General features: G+C 38.1%; 1 protein-coding gene across 7 annotated transcripts; it reads left to right on the forward strand.

The window, feature by feature from the left end:
- Nucleotides 1-1,900: 1,900 nt before the first annotated feature.
- Nucleotides 1,901-16,396, forward strand: Rab32 (RAS oncogene family member Rab32). 7 transcript variants are annotated; one of them, XM_011313014.1, is made up of 7 exons: nt 9,445-9,748; nt 9,813-10,173; nt 10,704-11,240; nt 11,614-12,161; nt 13,882-14,110; nt 14,556-14,881; nt 15,067-16,396. In XM_011313014.1, the coding sequence occupies exons 2-7, from the start codon at nt 9,861-9,863 to the stop codon at nt 15,178-15,180; spliced, it is 2,067 nt and encodes a 688-aa protein (XP_011311316.1). In that variant the 5' UTR covers nt 9,445-9,748; nt 9,813-9,860; the 3' UTR covers nt 15,181-16,396. The 7 variants fall into 7 exon arrangements, with proteins under 7 accessions (XP_011311322.1, XP_011311320.1, XP_011311318.1 ...); XM_011313015.1 differs by having other exon boundaries at nt 9,829-10,173; XM_011313020.1 differs by lacking the exons at nt 9,445-9,748; nt 9,813-10,173; nt 10,704-11,240; nt 11,614-12,161 and adding an exon at nt 1,901-2,108.
- The last annotated feature ends 168 nt before the right edge of the window (nt 16,397-16,564 follow it).

Below are 16,564 nucleotides of genomic sequence, written 5' to 3' on the forward strand. Positions count from 1 at the left end.
CGTTGGTAAAGCAGTTGCCCCCCGGGGCGGAGAGGGAGTTTTGTATTTTTGGAGGAGTTTTATTTAACGGATGTGTCATCGAGGGGAATACAAGGGCTTCAGGGGGTAATTATAGAAGTGATATGTGAGATTTCCGCGGGTTTTGGAGATTGCAATCATTTTTAGATTTATTCAGAGGGTGGAGGGGATTTTATGAAAATTATTATTTCTCGGATGATTCGTCATTTTTAATCATCCATGGAAAATCATTTTATAGTTATCATTTATTTATGGTCATCATTGCGAAATATATTTCTGGATTTTGAATCAAAAATAAATAATGTTTTATTTTTAAAAATTGTATTTCAGATTTTCTCCAGAGGAATAATCATTCATTTCGAAAATGAGTACTTTTGTCTATTTATTTTTTAATGGAAAATGAAAATTTATTTGAAAATTGCAAGGAAATAATGAAAAATGCGAGCAAATCCTTGGAAATGATTTCTTTCTTTTTTTTTCTGTGTATGTAGAAATGAAAGTACCGCGGAGGCACTTAACAAAAAAAAAATTGGAACAGAAATGCTCGACTCTCGCGACTCTCACTTTCCATCTTTCCCTTCACCTTCGAGGTTGACCTCTGGGGCTTTCACGATTGTTCACCCCAGGGTAACTCGTTTGAAAGTTCAGTGAAATCCATAACTCGTCTGATTCCAGTCCTCGACTACTTCCGGAAATAAAACGTCCCGTGATATCCCCGATTGAATCTCTAAATTACGTCTACATAAGATATTATTCTACAGCAATCATTTCTCTAAATAAAAATGAAATGAAAAATGAATGAATGAAAGATTAAAAAAAAATATTAAATGTCACTTAAACTCGAGAGTCAGTGAACGGCCAGAGTCGTAAAAAATATCGACCAAACATATTTTCCAATTCTAGTTTTATAAGCAGTATGTGGGCATAAATAATAAAGCACTGCGAATGAAAAATCGTTGAGGAAAAAAAATTCCGCTCTCTTTATTATATCACCGTATGTCTGTGTGCACTTGACGAACAATTGATTTATATTCTAAACGAATTTTCTATGCCACAAACCTCAGAATATAATTTACCTCCTTAAACGTGATTTACATTGAGTTTAAAAACGACGGAAAGTCACTACATAAATTTATTATTGCACATACGCTTTTCATTTTGTACAATTATGAATTTACGAATTTAATATTAGACTTGGCTGAAGGCTGCGGTCAATTCGGTCTTTCCAGATGTTCATCGGGTAATATAGTCTAGTTAATAGTTAATAAATGAATTGTTAACAAATATTTACATGATTGCATTCGGTTCGGGAATATTTTTAAAAATTCCCATAGAATTCCAAAAATTTATACCAGTGGAAGATGAAAGGTGAGTCAATTTACTCAGTAGAAGTAATTTTTTCTCTATCAATGAATAAATCTTTGACAAGATCGAATGAACCTCATCCTCTTCAAATCTACTTGTCACCAAAAAATGATGAGCTTATTTTTTTCAAAAGGGGGTAGGGTAAAATGGTAAAATAATTCACTTCCAAGTAATTCCAGTAAATGTACTTGACACGAATAAATCTACATAAATATTGGCATTGAAAAACGCATAATTTTTTTAATAGTCTCTAACCGCACTGACATTTATTGGTATAAATAAATATTACTTTGCGGCCGTGTTGAAACGAGGCCCCCAGGAGGTGGTGCCCCCGTTCGTCGCCCGGGAAAATGAATTCAAGTTCGATTGGATGCCCCAGCCGATATCTCCTATCGAATAGTGACGAGTAGCGTTGGAGGAATGGAATAGATTCGAGGGATTCGAGGTAACCGAGGAGGAGAGAAAGTTGTACATACAAATCCCAAGTAAACCTTACGTAATTACCGACAGGGACGCCACGAAACGCCGGCGCACTGTATCGTACAATTTGAGGTACGTGCAAGATGGCTGGAATGCCTCAGCTGTGGTGAGGAACAATACAGTGGGGACTTCTCACAGTTGCGGTAAAAATTTGGAATACGTCCTTTAAAAATTTTTTTTTACACTCCATTTTATTTATTTTTATTATCAACGACCACCCCCGACGTGGCGATCAACAATAAATGGTGAGTTTATGTTATTTTGAGGGTGCAATGAGTTTTTTGTTGGATTATCTCGTGCGTGAATGCACCGGAATGTTTGGCGGGATGTTTTTGAAAGGCATTTGCATTCGCTAATTATTTTTAACGGTTTGCTATTGGTTTGAGGAATTTTCGCGACGTGGAAACTCACTGGATTTTTTGGTACCATTTTTTTGGGGGGAGTGGGCCCGGGGAGGACCCCGTTTCAGTGAGTTTTGATTTCATTTTTTATTTTAAAAATTTGGAAAGTACGGGGGATGTGGTTCGAATCGATTGCGTGTTTTGAAAATTCTGGAGCCTCAGAAAATTTCGGATTTTACGTCGTTGATCAGCCGATAGACCTTATTACGCGCTTTTTTTTTATCTAATCCAGGCTGATTTAATCTGATTACAGGTGTATCTGCTAACTGCAGAAGCATTGGTTTGTAGACAATAATACAGCAATCGATTAATTGAAATATCGGAAACTGGTGACTAGATTTTTCGAGAGCCAGAGTCGGGAGATTTCGATATTCACGAGAAATTCGTGGAATTTCTTGTTTTTCGATGACCGAATGAGAATTTTTAATTCAATTAATTTTTTTAGGGACATGTCAATATTTATTAACAAATTATATTGGATTTGTCAATAAATTCACACTGAACTGACCAATCAGAGCTGTTTTACTCGAGAAGTTTCCGAGTGACTGCCGTTGAAACATTTTAAATCGCGCAATTTGCAATTCCGTGGTTTTCTCATTATGCAATTTTTTATGTGATGCATAATTCTGAGCGTTTTTATGAAGCCATCGTTGAATTATGTCAACGATTATGTCTCACATTGATTGTTTTTTTTGAGTTCAGTATGTTACGAAGTTCAATTGCGAAACTGATTATTCCGCGTTCATGCACACGAATTGAATCCACACGTTTTGACTTTTTCAAATTTCCGAGAAGAAATTCTCTCCCAAATTAGGAACACTGTTTCCGTTTCTACGCGTTGCAGACAAGAAAGTCGGTGTTTCCCACGGGAAAAATGTTATTGCAATCAATTTTAATTTCATAACTAATTAACATGCAAGAAAGGTGAAGAGGGAAAAAGTTCCCATTTTCTTTGTACACAGGGAAGTGACTTATTTAAATCTGGGATATTTGAAAATTATGGAAAAACGCAGATGAAAATTTTAAAAACATATCGGAAAATTTTGTCACTAAAAATTACAGTGGCAGTTCAGAAAATGTCATTTCACTCACTCTCACTTGCCGCTTCGCAATCGACCTAATCCTCACGATAATTATAGTTATGTATTTCTGCTCGAGGGCTTCCATCTCTACCTGGCATCATTATTTATCTGACCACCACAAACTTGTTAAAACTTTTATCAGGAACTGTCATACAAAATCGTGCCACAGATATCTGAACTTCCCACGATTTTTCTTTCATTTTTTAAAAATGAAAAGAAAATTTCCCCGCATACCAGACGAACCACATTCTCCGTTACACCTAAAACCCAGACAATTGTTCAATTTGTTAACATAATATTATAAAAGATTTCATTTAATCCAGACGTTCTCGGGTGTCTGAAAAATGTCTGATGCAAATAAAAATAAAAATAGTGTGAAATTCTGACATTTGTTTTTACAGTTGTGAGAATTTTATTTTCCGCTTCTGCCGTGGAAAAGTATGTAGCGTACAATTAATTCCGTGATTGATTGATCAGATCTTTAAAAATGGCGTATCTTCGGGGCTTTATCATTTCTGGTTGTGATTGACGTTGAAAACGAAAACTGCACGATTTAACCACTGGCTGTCACCTTGTCACTCGCCGATATGTCTCTGCGTTGAAATAAATTTTTCTATTGATCGGTTGTTACAAGGATATGATAATCCCGAGGACACTTACGGAGATCGAATATCGCCTGTGGTTTATTGACGCGTAGAATTATTTTTTATTTCATCACGATATGTGACGGGTATTGAGGTGAGGTCTTGAGCAAGCGAATTTTCCCTCAAAAAATTTCACCTTCACTATAGATCCCCGGGAGAATATTGTAAGCCCGATTTTTAGAACTTTTTGAAAACTATTACACCATTTTTTGAATCTCCCCGAGGCTCTTCCTCTCGGTTCAGAATTTTTCATGAACTGAGACGTAATTTTTACATTGTGTCATCCCAGTTTCTATAATTTTCTCTCTGACTTCTTTTTATACCCATAAAAATACACGCCACGTCAAACATTGACTGAAATAAGACGCTTAATCCAATCCCCAGGTAATCCGAATGTCTCCCGAAGATGACGTCCGGTTGAGCCCCGGAGAATAATATTCCCAAATCGAAAAACGACACGGAGAAAAATCAATTCCAATTTATTAAATAAGTTTGAAATTAGATATCAAGAAATAGACTTTAGAATCAATAACAAATAAATTCTATATAAATTTTCCGCGGAGAATTGAAGACATGAATTAATTGAATTCGATTATTATTTGGCGCCTGGCGCTGGGGATTTTTTGAATCTGCAAAATTCGGTACTCTTGCTTGTTTTACGAATTATCGGGAACACCCAATTATTTTGAAGTACTCGGGGTATTACTATGGAATTTCTCTCGGGAAAATATTAATAACTTTGTGGAGTGTGATACGGTCCCGGTGGAGGTGTATGCTCGATAAATCTCAAGTGGTCGGGGATCAGTTCGATTCGGATCGGCGACCACCTGTTGTCCGGGTACACCTATGAATATTGAAAGACATCAGTTTGTTCGTGTCATCGTCAGTGATAAAGTCGTCAACGTTTCAATTGCACTGGAGAGGATTGATTACTCTGCTCAGACCGATAATTCGTCATGGTGATGCAAATGGTATGAGCTCTACTAAAATTTTTTCTGAAATGAAAATTCGGATAAATCTGTTACTGAAAAATCATAATTTTATGAGAAAATCAAAAGAAGTAAAGCTGTATTTTTATTTTATTTTTCAAAGGAAAGTTATGAACATTGAGATTAGCTAATATCCATTTTATTTTTTTCTATTCATTTACTTTGGATTCATATATATTGAACTTCTCCCCAAATTGAATTGAATGTCTCTTCTGAATCTTCTCTGCGACCCCTGAAATTATACAGAGTATGTGATATCATCTGTGTACACTAGATTGGAATGAAAACGAAAACGAAATAGAAATTGAGATAGCACCTCTCCAGTTACGGAAACACTTCCATTTCGTGTCGGAACTCCGTCGAATTCCTTATCTCCATTCGACCTGGACTGACTTTTCGTCTACTCCCGTCGGCTATCGCGTCTTCGTCTTATCCTCGAGGCGATAATACTCACGTTCTGAAAGTTGATGATTAAATTGATCAGCGGGGAAGGGAGAGAAAAAATCGAGATAAATTCTAATCAATTCAATTAGAAGAATCTCTAACAAAATTCACTCTTGCCCTAGAAATTCCCTAAAAGAAAAAATATCAATAAAATATCAATTTGTTCATAAAAATTCGATCTTAATCACAAATGCCGGATGAAAATTATTATTAAAAAATTTTCCTGCACACTTGTCACTGCACGCGTTAGACTTTTTCTCACAATTTCTCTCCGCGTGAAAGAGGTCTTATCACGGGCTCGTGACGGCTATCGTCAATTGGCAGTTGATAAAATGCTAGAGATGAACATTTTGAAAAAAGAGAGCTAATTCGAGAGAACGCACGGGTCAAGGTTTTGCGGGGTTAAAACGTTTATTCGAGTTTTGCTCTCTCACAAATTTTTATCATATTAGAATTCCAAGGAATTCCGCAATCGAGAATTCAAACTCAATAACCCACGGGAACAAAATTTTCATTGGATTTATCCATCATTAATGAGACTAGATTCGGTTTTAATTGCATCATATCGACGGTTGCGGTTTTGTTGTCCAATGTTGTTCATTACCGCGATATAAACTTTCCGAAATCGATATTCCCGTCGTCCTTCATCCCTCAGGCATCTCGATATTGCAGGGGTCCAGTTTCCCCAGGACTCTCTCCCTGATTACTTTAATTCTGAAGTCATCCGCTCAGCGCATGATTTCACCGAGCCCGAAATAATTACCTAACACCTTCCCCTCAGCAAATTACCAGAATTACCAAAATTACCAAATTTACCAAATGCATTTTTATTTGTTGATCACTGAATTTCGTTTTTCGGTGCAAAAAAAAAAAACAAAATAATTTGCGGCTCCTCTGAAAAATTGCTACAGTGATAGGTGTATTGTCAGAAAAACAATTACAATTATCCACGAAGCACGTGGTCAAGTACACGCGCGGAGACAGTCTAATAAATCAAATCGGCAGCTCCATGTGGAAATGAAAATAATTAAAAAAAAAAAAAATACATGTGGCGCCTACCTTTTTTACGCACATCATCGGGAGTGATAACAAACTGAAGATGATAACGCTGGACCAATAAATGCGGAGACTTTGCCCTCTTGGGCCCATTCTGGCCACTTGTTCTGTCACCACAAATTCATTTGCGTCGCAAATCGATCAATAGTGCATGTCGATTTCCAATAGTGAAATTTATCTCTAAATTGAGAAAATCGGAAAATAGTGAAGTGAAATTGTAGGAAAATGCTGGATCTCAACAGAAATGTGATCCTAGTGTTAAGGACACGACAGGATAGGACTGACAGGAGATTGAGGCATAAAAAAAAGGCCAATCCACCCCCGATGGAGCCACCACCTCAATTATTAAACAATAATAATCTTTACACAGATCTTAACATGAACTTCAGTGAAAATATCAAACAGGAGATCACACGGAAAAAGGTATTCAACACTGACAAAAAAAATATCAAAAAATCAGAACATTGCCACTGAAATATTCAAGTGAAATCAATCGAACGAAAGTCAATTAAAAAATGCAATTTTTAAATAATAATTGGTTTCCTTCATTTATTATTAATCTTGCATTGTATGGATTTTTAATCGTAGGGTTTATTACAGTTTCATTCAGGTTGACGTCAACTTAAGGCAGTCTGACGAGAAAGAAACAATAGCATTAATTTTTCCGAAGGTGATGAAGGGCCTCAGTAGGTCCAGACGTATAAATATTTAAACCCTCACGAGGGATTTGCGAGGAGATGCCCTATGAATACCTGAGGGCGTTGACAGTGTAATATCTCATACCTATGCCCTTCCTCATAGTGCAGTCCTCAAGTCGTCATATTATCTCAAAATAGACGCGTTATCTAATCCGGAAATCGACTTCGCCGTGAACCCAACTCCCTCCTGAATTCAATATCGTCATCCAATTCGCAATAACAAAGTTATTTACAATGTTGCGAATTTTTATAATTTTCATTTGTATTTCAATTCGCGGTTGAATTCTCAATGTCGAGAAGTAGAATTATGAGTGATTGCACAGATAATCTCTTCGGAGATGACAATGAAACTGTCAGAGACAGAAAAAATGGGAGAATGAGTTAAAAAAAATTCTATGCGACTCTGATCTAGAGTTTTAGTGAGAGGAAAATTATTTTTTCCAACAATCAAGAGTTTATTTTTTATATTCACTCCATAAATGATAACAAAATTATCACAGACGAGAAAAATACAAAACCAAAAAAAAGACTTTTCAATTATGACCTCAAGGCCCTTTAGGGCCTGACCTGAAATTTTTGGAGGAGCAAAGTGACTTTTTCCAAAATTATTCCGAATTTTTCCCTGAGGTAATCGTTGATCACACAAATTTTCCGCTCGTAGATAATAAAAAGTTTTTCAACGAAAGAAAAAATACGAGAATTAAAATGGCACCACAGCCCCAGGGACTGATCTATGATTTTCTTTCTTTCTCCCCAGTGGTGATTTTTCCCTCGGTGACTTGAAATTTTTAATTAGATCCGATGTGGCTGATCAGCGGCTTAATTGAGTTGAAAGGATAAAGGCTTTGTCGTTCCACTGGACCAACTCTAACCGATACAATCGAGTTTGTGACCATTCGAGAGTTCAAAAGTAGTTGGAACCGCTTCGTTGGTTAATTTTCTAATCTCCCTTTCATCAGCTTCATTCTTCCACGAGGAAAATTACATTCACCGAGATTTTAATGGAAATCTCGTATGATCCTTCGGATTGATAATTTGTTTTCAGAGATTGCGTATCCGTTAATCAACACACGATCAATCTCTATCATCAATTTTCTCGGTTCGATGACGTCTTACCTGTGAGATCGATCTCAATAATGGCACGTAGGCCCTCCGATCCATTCCATCCATTAAATTTTCCTCAATCCAAAAAATTCTCTCGAAATTCTAAAATTTTCAGAAACGAATCGATATTTTCAAATAAATTTCTCTCGTGTGGTACTTCTTGCAATTTTCCTCCTCCAACGAGTACCAAAAAAAGCGTCTGATAAACTCACAATTTCATGCATTAATTCAACAATCGTCCAATTGTCTCCTCATTAAATAATGGCTTCACCGATAAACTATACAATCCCCACCTCTTCTCGCCGCAATTACCACATCCGCGTAATGGCCAGCCAATTAAGATTAAAAACGTACCGAAAAAAAAACTGATAACGATGTCATCTCCATTGACCCATCCTCCCGATTAATTAACGACTCGTTATTACGTCACAATTGGCAGGAATTCACGGAGGTAAACGGCTTATGCACAATTTTCCACGACCCGAATGCTCTTATCAGCGAGGCGTGAGGCTAATTACCCACCTTTTGCGTAGAACTTGCCAATGATGCTCCACATTATGCCGTTGGCCAGCAGTTATATCGCGTTTTATTATCTAAAGGTTTAACTAAAAACACCTGACCTACCCCAAGACTTTTCCCCAAAAACAATTTCGAATTTTAGGAATTAATTATTCATTATTATTCATTATTATTCATTATTATTCATTATTATTCATTATTGATTATTCCCCAAATGAAATATCGAAAAAAAAGACTTTTATTCATTTTAAAAAATTTATTTGTTCATCCGAAAAAATTCCTGTTGAATTGCCAGGAAATTGAATTTATTTTCAATGAAAAAAAAAAATGAAAAACAACAAACGAAAGAGTTGCTGCGGTGTAAACCACCACTGGAGGATCAGATGTCCATGAAAAGGGGAAAGACGTAGACGACGTGCCCTGTTTCACCAGAACAGAAGGACACATGCACCGGAGGCAATCGGGTGGGGCACCCCACCACCTCATCACCTAAGAATTTAACGAATTAATGGGCTTGCAAGGAAATTTTCACTCCCTGAATAATTCAATCCGGTGGACACCGAATTACAGCGATTAATTAGCAGGAGCCGAGAGATTCGGAAGTCCCCAGGTCGTCAACGATTCAAATGCCTTATTCGACTGTTAATCGGGTAATTAAGGTGCGGGAGGTGGTTCCAAGGTCGATGAGGTAGAGTGGGGCAATCAGTTGCCCTAGTGAGGATACATTTTTCAGCATTAGTGGGTGACACTTCGCACAACTTGCAAGTTGAGTGTCTACAAGATAAATTCGTCGCTTCCTTTTTTTTTCTGGTTAATTCGTGGATAATTCACGACTTGCTGTCTTTGGGTGAATCATTAATTATTATTGATCAGTATTAATTGGTAATTAGAGAAGTGACTGAGTGTGGTCGACTGGATGGAGGGCAGTGGAATGGAAAAGTGAAGGAGGTGAGGCTCGTTAGTCATTGAGATAGTGGAGTTTAGGTAATCCGGAGGTCTTCTGACTCTTCAGGGTCTTCTGGGCGTAGGTGAAGCCGTATATTTCGATCGGTCAGGAATTATGGTGGACAGAGAGGATGAGAACGAGGGCGGAAGCTCACCGGATACTGTGATTGCACGGGCCGAATTTGAAGAGGTCAGGAGACGCAGGCAGAAGAGCACATCTGCTTCTGATTCCAGATTCAGTCTGGATTCTCGTGGCCTGGAGGTCCAGGCTGGGGCCAGTGCTGGGGTCCTCGAGGAGAAGAAGAAGAAACGATTCGGCGGCCTCAAGAACACCTTCCGGAGGGACAGCGGATTCTTCAAGAAGAAGGACAAGAGTGTGGACTCGAAAAATTCGGGGGATGTCGAGGCTTACGAGGACTCCTCCAAAGGTTTTCTATTTTCTCTGTTGGAGATTCTTTGTATTTTCAGAAAATAGATTTCACGATTACTATTACTGAATTTTTCAAATAAATTTCTCGAAATATTCAAGATCTTCAAGATGTTTTCTGTGGTTTATCACTGGCATCCACATAAACCGCAGAAAAATGAAAGTTGAATTTTGAAAAAAAAAAAACAATAAAAAAATATTCCCAGAAGTTGAACATTTTTCTCTACATTCTATTCGACTGCGCGAATAGAATTTTTTATAAAATAAACAATGAAATGAGTAAACAAATAGCAAATTCTGTAATTTAGAATGAAATTTGAAAAATCAAATTCGCCTGTGTGAGTAATTCCTGAGGTACTCCACGGGAATTATTCCCAAATTTAAATATTCCGTCAATTTCCGTCAAAAAATTGTTTGAATTTATACGGAATAATCACGTCTGGTTGTCGACCGACTTAAAAAATCGTTAGAAGCCCCAGTAAGTCAGATATCGAGGGCGCTAACACTCATTGCAACGGTGGCTTCTCGCAGAGACAACCAGAAGAACGTCTGCACCACCGGAGAAGAGATCCTCACCGCCTCCAGCTCCAAGTCCATCCCCCCCAGTGACGAGGATGATGAAGAAGAAGAAGTCCGGTTCCCTCGTTCGCAAACTCAGTCTGAGTAAATTTCGTCTGGGCTCGAGCGATCAGGAGACACGTCAGACACCTGAAGGAGGTGACAGCAGTCGCTCCCAGAGTCAGTCATCCCAGGATTCACCTGGTTACCCAGAGAGTCCAGTGAAGTCCAGTAAAAAGGCTGGACATGTGAGTCGTGCTGATGAGGACAGAGTGAAGGGTAGGGAGAAGAGACCTCCTGTAGCGACACCCACATCGGAGAGGGGTAACCCAGGTACGTGGGGGCAAGATAGGGAGGAGGGGGTGCCCGATGGCAACCAACGACGGGCCGACGATGCTAAACCCCGACACAAACTCGAGAAAACAGTCAGCACTGTCACTGTTGTACAGCGCAAGTCACCCTCCGTCACCATAAGGACGAGTTTTCCTCAGGATCGTACATTAACTCCAGGTACGGAGTCCAATTCCCCTGGACAACCCCCAAAAATTCAATTTTTATCATTAAAAAATCACAAATACTCACTATTATTCACTATTCGTCATTAAAATATTTAAATATATTTGAAAAACATGCATGGAAAAAATACTGGCTCGAGTATGGAGAACAATATATACAATACGAGTCTCATATATTTTTCAAATTTGTATAAATTTTTTCTTGGAAGGAATTGGAATTGAAAATGGATTAATTGGGTGGGAGGGAAATTTGACAGTGAAATTTTTCCCTTCATGTTGCAAATTCTCCTGAGACTCAAAAATGAGTTTTACCCTTCAAGTAAATTTCGCGGTGTTTTCCGGAAAATTGAGAAGAAAATGTTTAACAGTGAAGGAGCCTCGCCCTGACCCCTCAGGGAGTCAAGCAGTGTCAACGCTGCCTTACGCCCTGTCCAAATGGTCTGACCACTCGGTAGACATTCGAGGAGCCTCGAAGAAGCTGAAGCTAGCGGTGAAAGCTGGATCTGAGTCCTCCCTGAGGACACCCCCAGTGACGCCGCCCGTGGAGCTCCGAAGGAAATTATCACTGCTCGAGGAGAAGAGGGCGATATTCCAGCGGAAGTTCTTCGCAAGCTCCGAGGGAATTCCGTCCCTTGAGAACTCCAGGGACACGGTTGTCGGCATCAAGGGCTCAAGCCCCGAGGACAAGAGTGAAGACGATCCTTTGCCTGATAATTTCGGTAGCAGGCGACCCTCCAAACACATCAGTGTGCGGACTTTCGATATTTACTCGACCGTCGACGGGGACTTCGACGAGGAGTCCGAGGATTATCTGGAGGGAATTGAGGACCAGGAGGATCAGGAGGAACCTGTGAGCATGGCCCTCGCCGGGGAGACCTCCGCGGAGGCCTCTAGGACCCTCAGCGTTGAAAGTGGGGTGAGGTTTTTGTGAAGAAGTGATTCGGGCAATTTGAGATAAATACAATGCCTCGAAATTCCTTCGATTGAAATTATTGCGATAATGAATAGTGCATCATTGATCAATCTTGAATAAAATTTTCGGTACATTCTGCGGAAAGAATTATCCGATGAGGATTCCTTCAGGATTTTCTGAGATTTCGCTATTTGAAATTTAAGAATTTACGGAAATCATCTCGTTGTATTCGAGAGGAATTTTCTTCATGAAAGTTTTTCCTCTAAGATTATTTAAAAAAAGTATGAAAATCGATTCTAGGAAAATTGAGAGAATTCGGTGAAATCGAGAGATCTGACACTCAATATCGACAAAATTCCATAATATTGCCGAAAAAATCACTGAAGCTTCTGATTTCCTCCGAAAGCCACTCAATCGCATAATGATAAATAAACAAATCCATCTCGCATAATCCTATTATCCCCACGTGATCGTCGCCGTCACGACAGCCATAAAATTTATCAGAATGGAAAGGCAATCCCTTGACTTGAAAAAAACCCAAGAAACACTCGAGTTCGCACGTAATTCTATGATGCGGATCGATATAGTTGCACTTTGCGGTTCTCGCCCAGAGTTTCGAGTTACCACTGGTGGCTTCTCATGCTCCCCTTAACACTTTGCATGGAGACTGAAAAAAGCGTGCAAAAAAAATGAGAAAAAAATGAGAAAAAAAAATGAGAAAAAAAAATGGAAAAATGAGGTATGGAGTCCGCCCCCTCAAAAGTTTCCGTTAGTCACCCCCCAAAAGTCCCCTTGTAGTACTGTGCGTTGAGATATCATTGACTGTATTGTCATACTGGCGGGGGCACATCAAGAAAACTAGTGCTGTTTCGTCTCATTGTCCGAGTCACTCTTGCTGACAATCTTGCGCGGTGAACCTCCGGGTTTCAAGAAAATTGTCATTTCGAAGAGTGCATTTTTATCGTGGCGAAAGAAAAATACGAGTCGCGGGAGAAAACTTTGGTTTACGGTTGTTCCGATTGTCTCGGCAATTCAATATGGAGATGGACTTGAAATTTTGGCAACCTATCACCTTTCAAGAACTCACGACCTGGAGAATTCACCCAAAGTCCTGGAAGTGGTGCATGGTCTGTATATTGGGAAAAAAAATTATCACTGCACCGGTATTTCTTTCTGTTATTTTCCATAATCGGATTTAAACCAAAAATTATTGGAGCGATCATCCTGAAACATTCACCACACGATCTGAATAAAAAAAAACAAGATTTCATTTGCATTACGCATTTCTCTCATTTTTACTCATTTTCCAGGAAAAAAAATTGTTGAATTGCCCCGGGAGTAATCATTATACAATTATCATTATTTTTAAAGTTAATTTCTTTCCTGAAAACAGGATAATTTAATAATTATAATATAATTTCCGTTATTTAATTTTTCGTTCTCTTCGATTGAGTCATTTCGTTAAAAAATCGCTAGGGTGTTGACACGATGAGAGTTACAATCCTGTTTGTACCGAGCATAATTGCGGTTTTCCCTGGAAAAATTAGATGAATAATACTTCTGACGGGCTCCACTCAATTCTGCGGTTCACTGGATCTCCACGAGATAAGATAACACTTGTTGTGAATCACGTGACGCTCGGTTGAATGATTAATGTCTGTGAATGTTTGTGGTTTGTTATTCGTTGATTTACGGATTTACAATTGTTTTTAATTTTTTACAGTCGACGCACAATAGCGCACCGAGTGCGGGCGTTGGTGAGAAGAGAGAGCATTTGTATAAAATTCTAGTTATTGGAGAATTGGGAGCTGGTAAAACATCAATTATTAAAAGATACGTACATCAATTCTTTTCACAACATTACCGGGCGACTATTGGCGTTGATTTTGCCCTGAAAGTCCTCAATTGGGATCCACACACTATTATCAGGCTGCAGCTATGGGATATCGCAGGTCAGTTGTAAACAAGATTGATAAAATACTGATAAGTAAAAAGTACAAGCTGGAGACGTTTTTCCACCATTTTTTCTGCACTCCATTCCACTTTTTTTTCAAACTGTTGCCGTTTTGATAAACATTATACATTTTTTCTTGAACAATGGAAGTAACACGGATATCTTGGAGAATGTTATTCAAGTGGTGGAAAGCGGTGCGAAGAAAGTGGAAAATTATTTGAGAGCACTAAATAATGTAGCAGTAGAATTGCCGCGATCTTCCGAACTCTTTTCCTTTTTATATCGATTAATCTCGAAAGTTATTAATTTTAGGAGGAAATGTCAATATAATTTTTTTGTTGGACATGTAATTATTCATAAATAAGTTCTGTAATGTTTTCTATATAAACTGGGATGGCAACAGGGGACTAGTAATGAATGAAGAAGTTTATGTTGTGATTTAGGACAAGAGAGATTCGGGAATATGACGAGAGTGTATTACAAAGAAGCCGTTGGTGCCTTTATCGTCTTCGACGTTACGAGAAGCGCAACTCTGGAAGCTGTGGTCAAGTGGAAACAGGATCTCGATTCCAAAGTGCAACTTCCCGATGGCTCACCAATTCCATGTGTTCTTCTCGCTAATAAATGTGATCAGCAGAAAGAGGGATTAGTCAATTCACCAGGAAAAATGGATGACTACTGCAAGGAGAAGGGCTTCGCCGGATGGTTCGAGACCTCGGCGAAGGAGAATATTAATATCGAAGAGGCTGCTCGCTTTCTTGTCAATAAAGTAAGTGCAGATGAAAAAAAAATTCACCGCATCCAATCAATACTTTCCTTTCTAAAGAGAAGGATTAATTAATAAAAATAATTCGTTCGTTCGAAAAAAAAATGGACAATTGAATGAAATAATTAAAACGAAATGTATGAAAAATTTGATGGAAAATTTTAGAGGTCTGTTTCTTTTTCTTTCAGATACTCCAAAACGATCAATTAATGAAGGGTAATGGCGCCCAGGACCAAGTGGATGGTGAACGTTTTGCCCTAAATCAATCACCAACGAGTTCAAAGAAATCGTGCTCCTGCTGACAAAGTGCAATTAAACTCAATGATCCGCCCAATGTGGAGTACAACGAGACCACGCGAAAGACTGCCATCGCGTTGATCACCTATTCGATTTACAATTACGTGTTTACACATTGATTACCCTGTGACGTGCAATAATGCTAGCCAGTTGACGTACGTTTATGGCTCTTTGCCACGTAAACTTATTTAAGAAGAATTATTGAGACGGAGAGAGTAGAAGACTCTCGGAGATTATGTTCCATGCCATTCCATTTACCTAATTATTTTTCAACCCCTGTGTCCACTCCCACCTGTTAACTTCAACGTAAATTCAATTACGATATGGAGTTTTAACAGAGTCCCATGTTTACCCTGAATGTCGCTTCCAGCGCGGTCTCTGTGCCATTTTTTAACACATTCATTGTTAAAAAAAATTCGCAAAGACTTTCTACAGAATTTGTAGGTAGTAGATAATTACAGGAGCTATTCGGTTTTTAGAAACAAAAATATCCCTTAGAAAATATTGTGAAATAAAAATAGCGGACTTTCTGTTTTTGATCTATCCCAAGAGAATATTTTTCTATTGAAATATTTTCTGTAGAATCGCTTGAATTTTAACTTTCAAGTTTTTTCATTACAGTTTTTTAACCAAAGAATCGAAAAATCCTGCTTAAAAAATTTTTCACTGTAATTGATTTGTCAATGGAACTTCTTGATAAGATCAAGAGAATATTTACACGGTTTTCCAAAAAATCTAGTTGACTTCCACTCCCGTCATTCCACAAAGTTGCATTCCATTCAGCGAGAAATCGCGGTTAAATTGTTGTTCGATGATGAAATTTTATACAGCCAATTGAATAATGAATATTACGAAGATATATATGTATACAAGGATTATTGAAGATATTTAACATCACGAGAGTTTCAATAAAAAATGAAACGATGTAATAATGTTTGTAAATAACTAAGAATTTTAGGGTAACAGAACCATTTTCTTGTTCTTGTGTCTCGGTGAGTCGTTGCAATCATTTCTTTTTCCTCTCCTCCGTCGTAATTAAGGTATTTACACTTTTATATAACACTGTAATCACTCTTTATGACTCACGAGGCGACGATTCTGAAATAGTCCGAGACGGTTTGAATAACCATTTTTAGCAACAGTATCTTGAATTTTGTCTTCATTAAATTCTTGTTTTGTTTTATGTAAGTCAAAACGCCATTAAATTATACTCCATTGTTATTGTGGTTTATTTACTCGACCTGCCTTTAATACCAATATTTATTCCGTGCTTTATTAATTCATTAAGGAAATAGTCAACGCCGGCTTTTACATTTACATTTGACAAAAAATCTGTAAGACCCGGGAAAAAAATGATATTACATTAAAATTCAATTGAATAATTCAGCC

The sequence above is a fragment of the Fopius arisanus genome, unplaced genomic scaffold, assembly GCF_000806365.1.
Source record: "Fopius arisanus strain USDA-PBARC FA_bdor unplaced genomic scaffold, ASM80636v1 scaffold00111, whole genome shotgun sequence".
In the NCBI taxonomy this organism is placed as follows: Eukaryota; Metazoa; Arthropoda; class Insecta; order Hymenoptera; family Braconidae; genus Fopius; species Fopius arisanus.

Coding starts and splice junctions, on each gene's coding strand:
- Rab32 (XM_011313014.1), top strand. CDS start 9,861: ATGGTGGACAGAGAGGATGAGAACGAGGGCGGAAGCTCACCGGATACT. Junction 12,162..13,881: donor CCCTCAGCGTTGAAAGTGGG/GTGAGGTTTTTG, acceptor AATTTTTTACAG/TCGACGCACAATAGCGCACC. Junction 14,882..15,066: donor CTCGCTTTCTTGTCAATAAA/GTAAGTGCAGAT, acceptor TTTTTCTTTCAG/ATACTCCAAAACGATCAATT.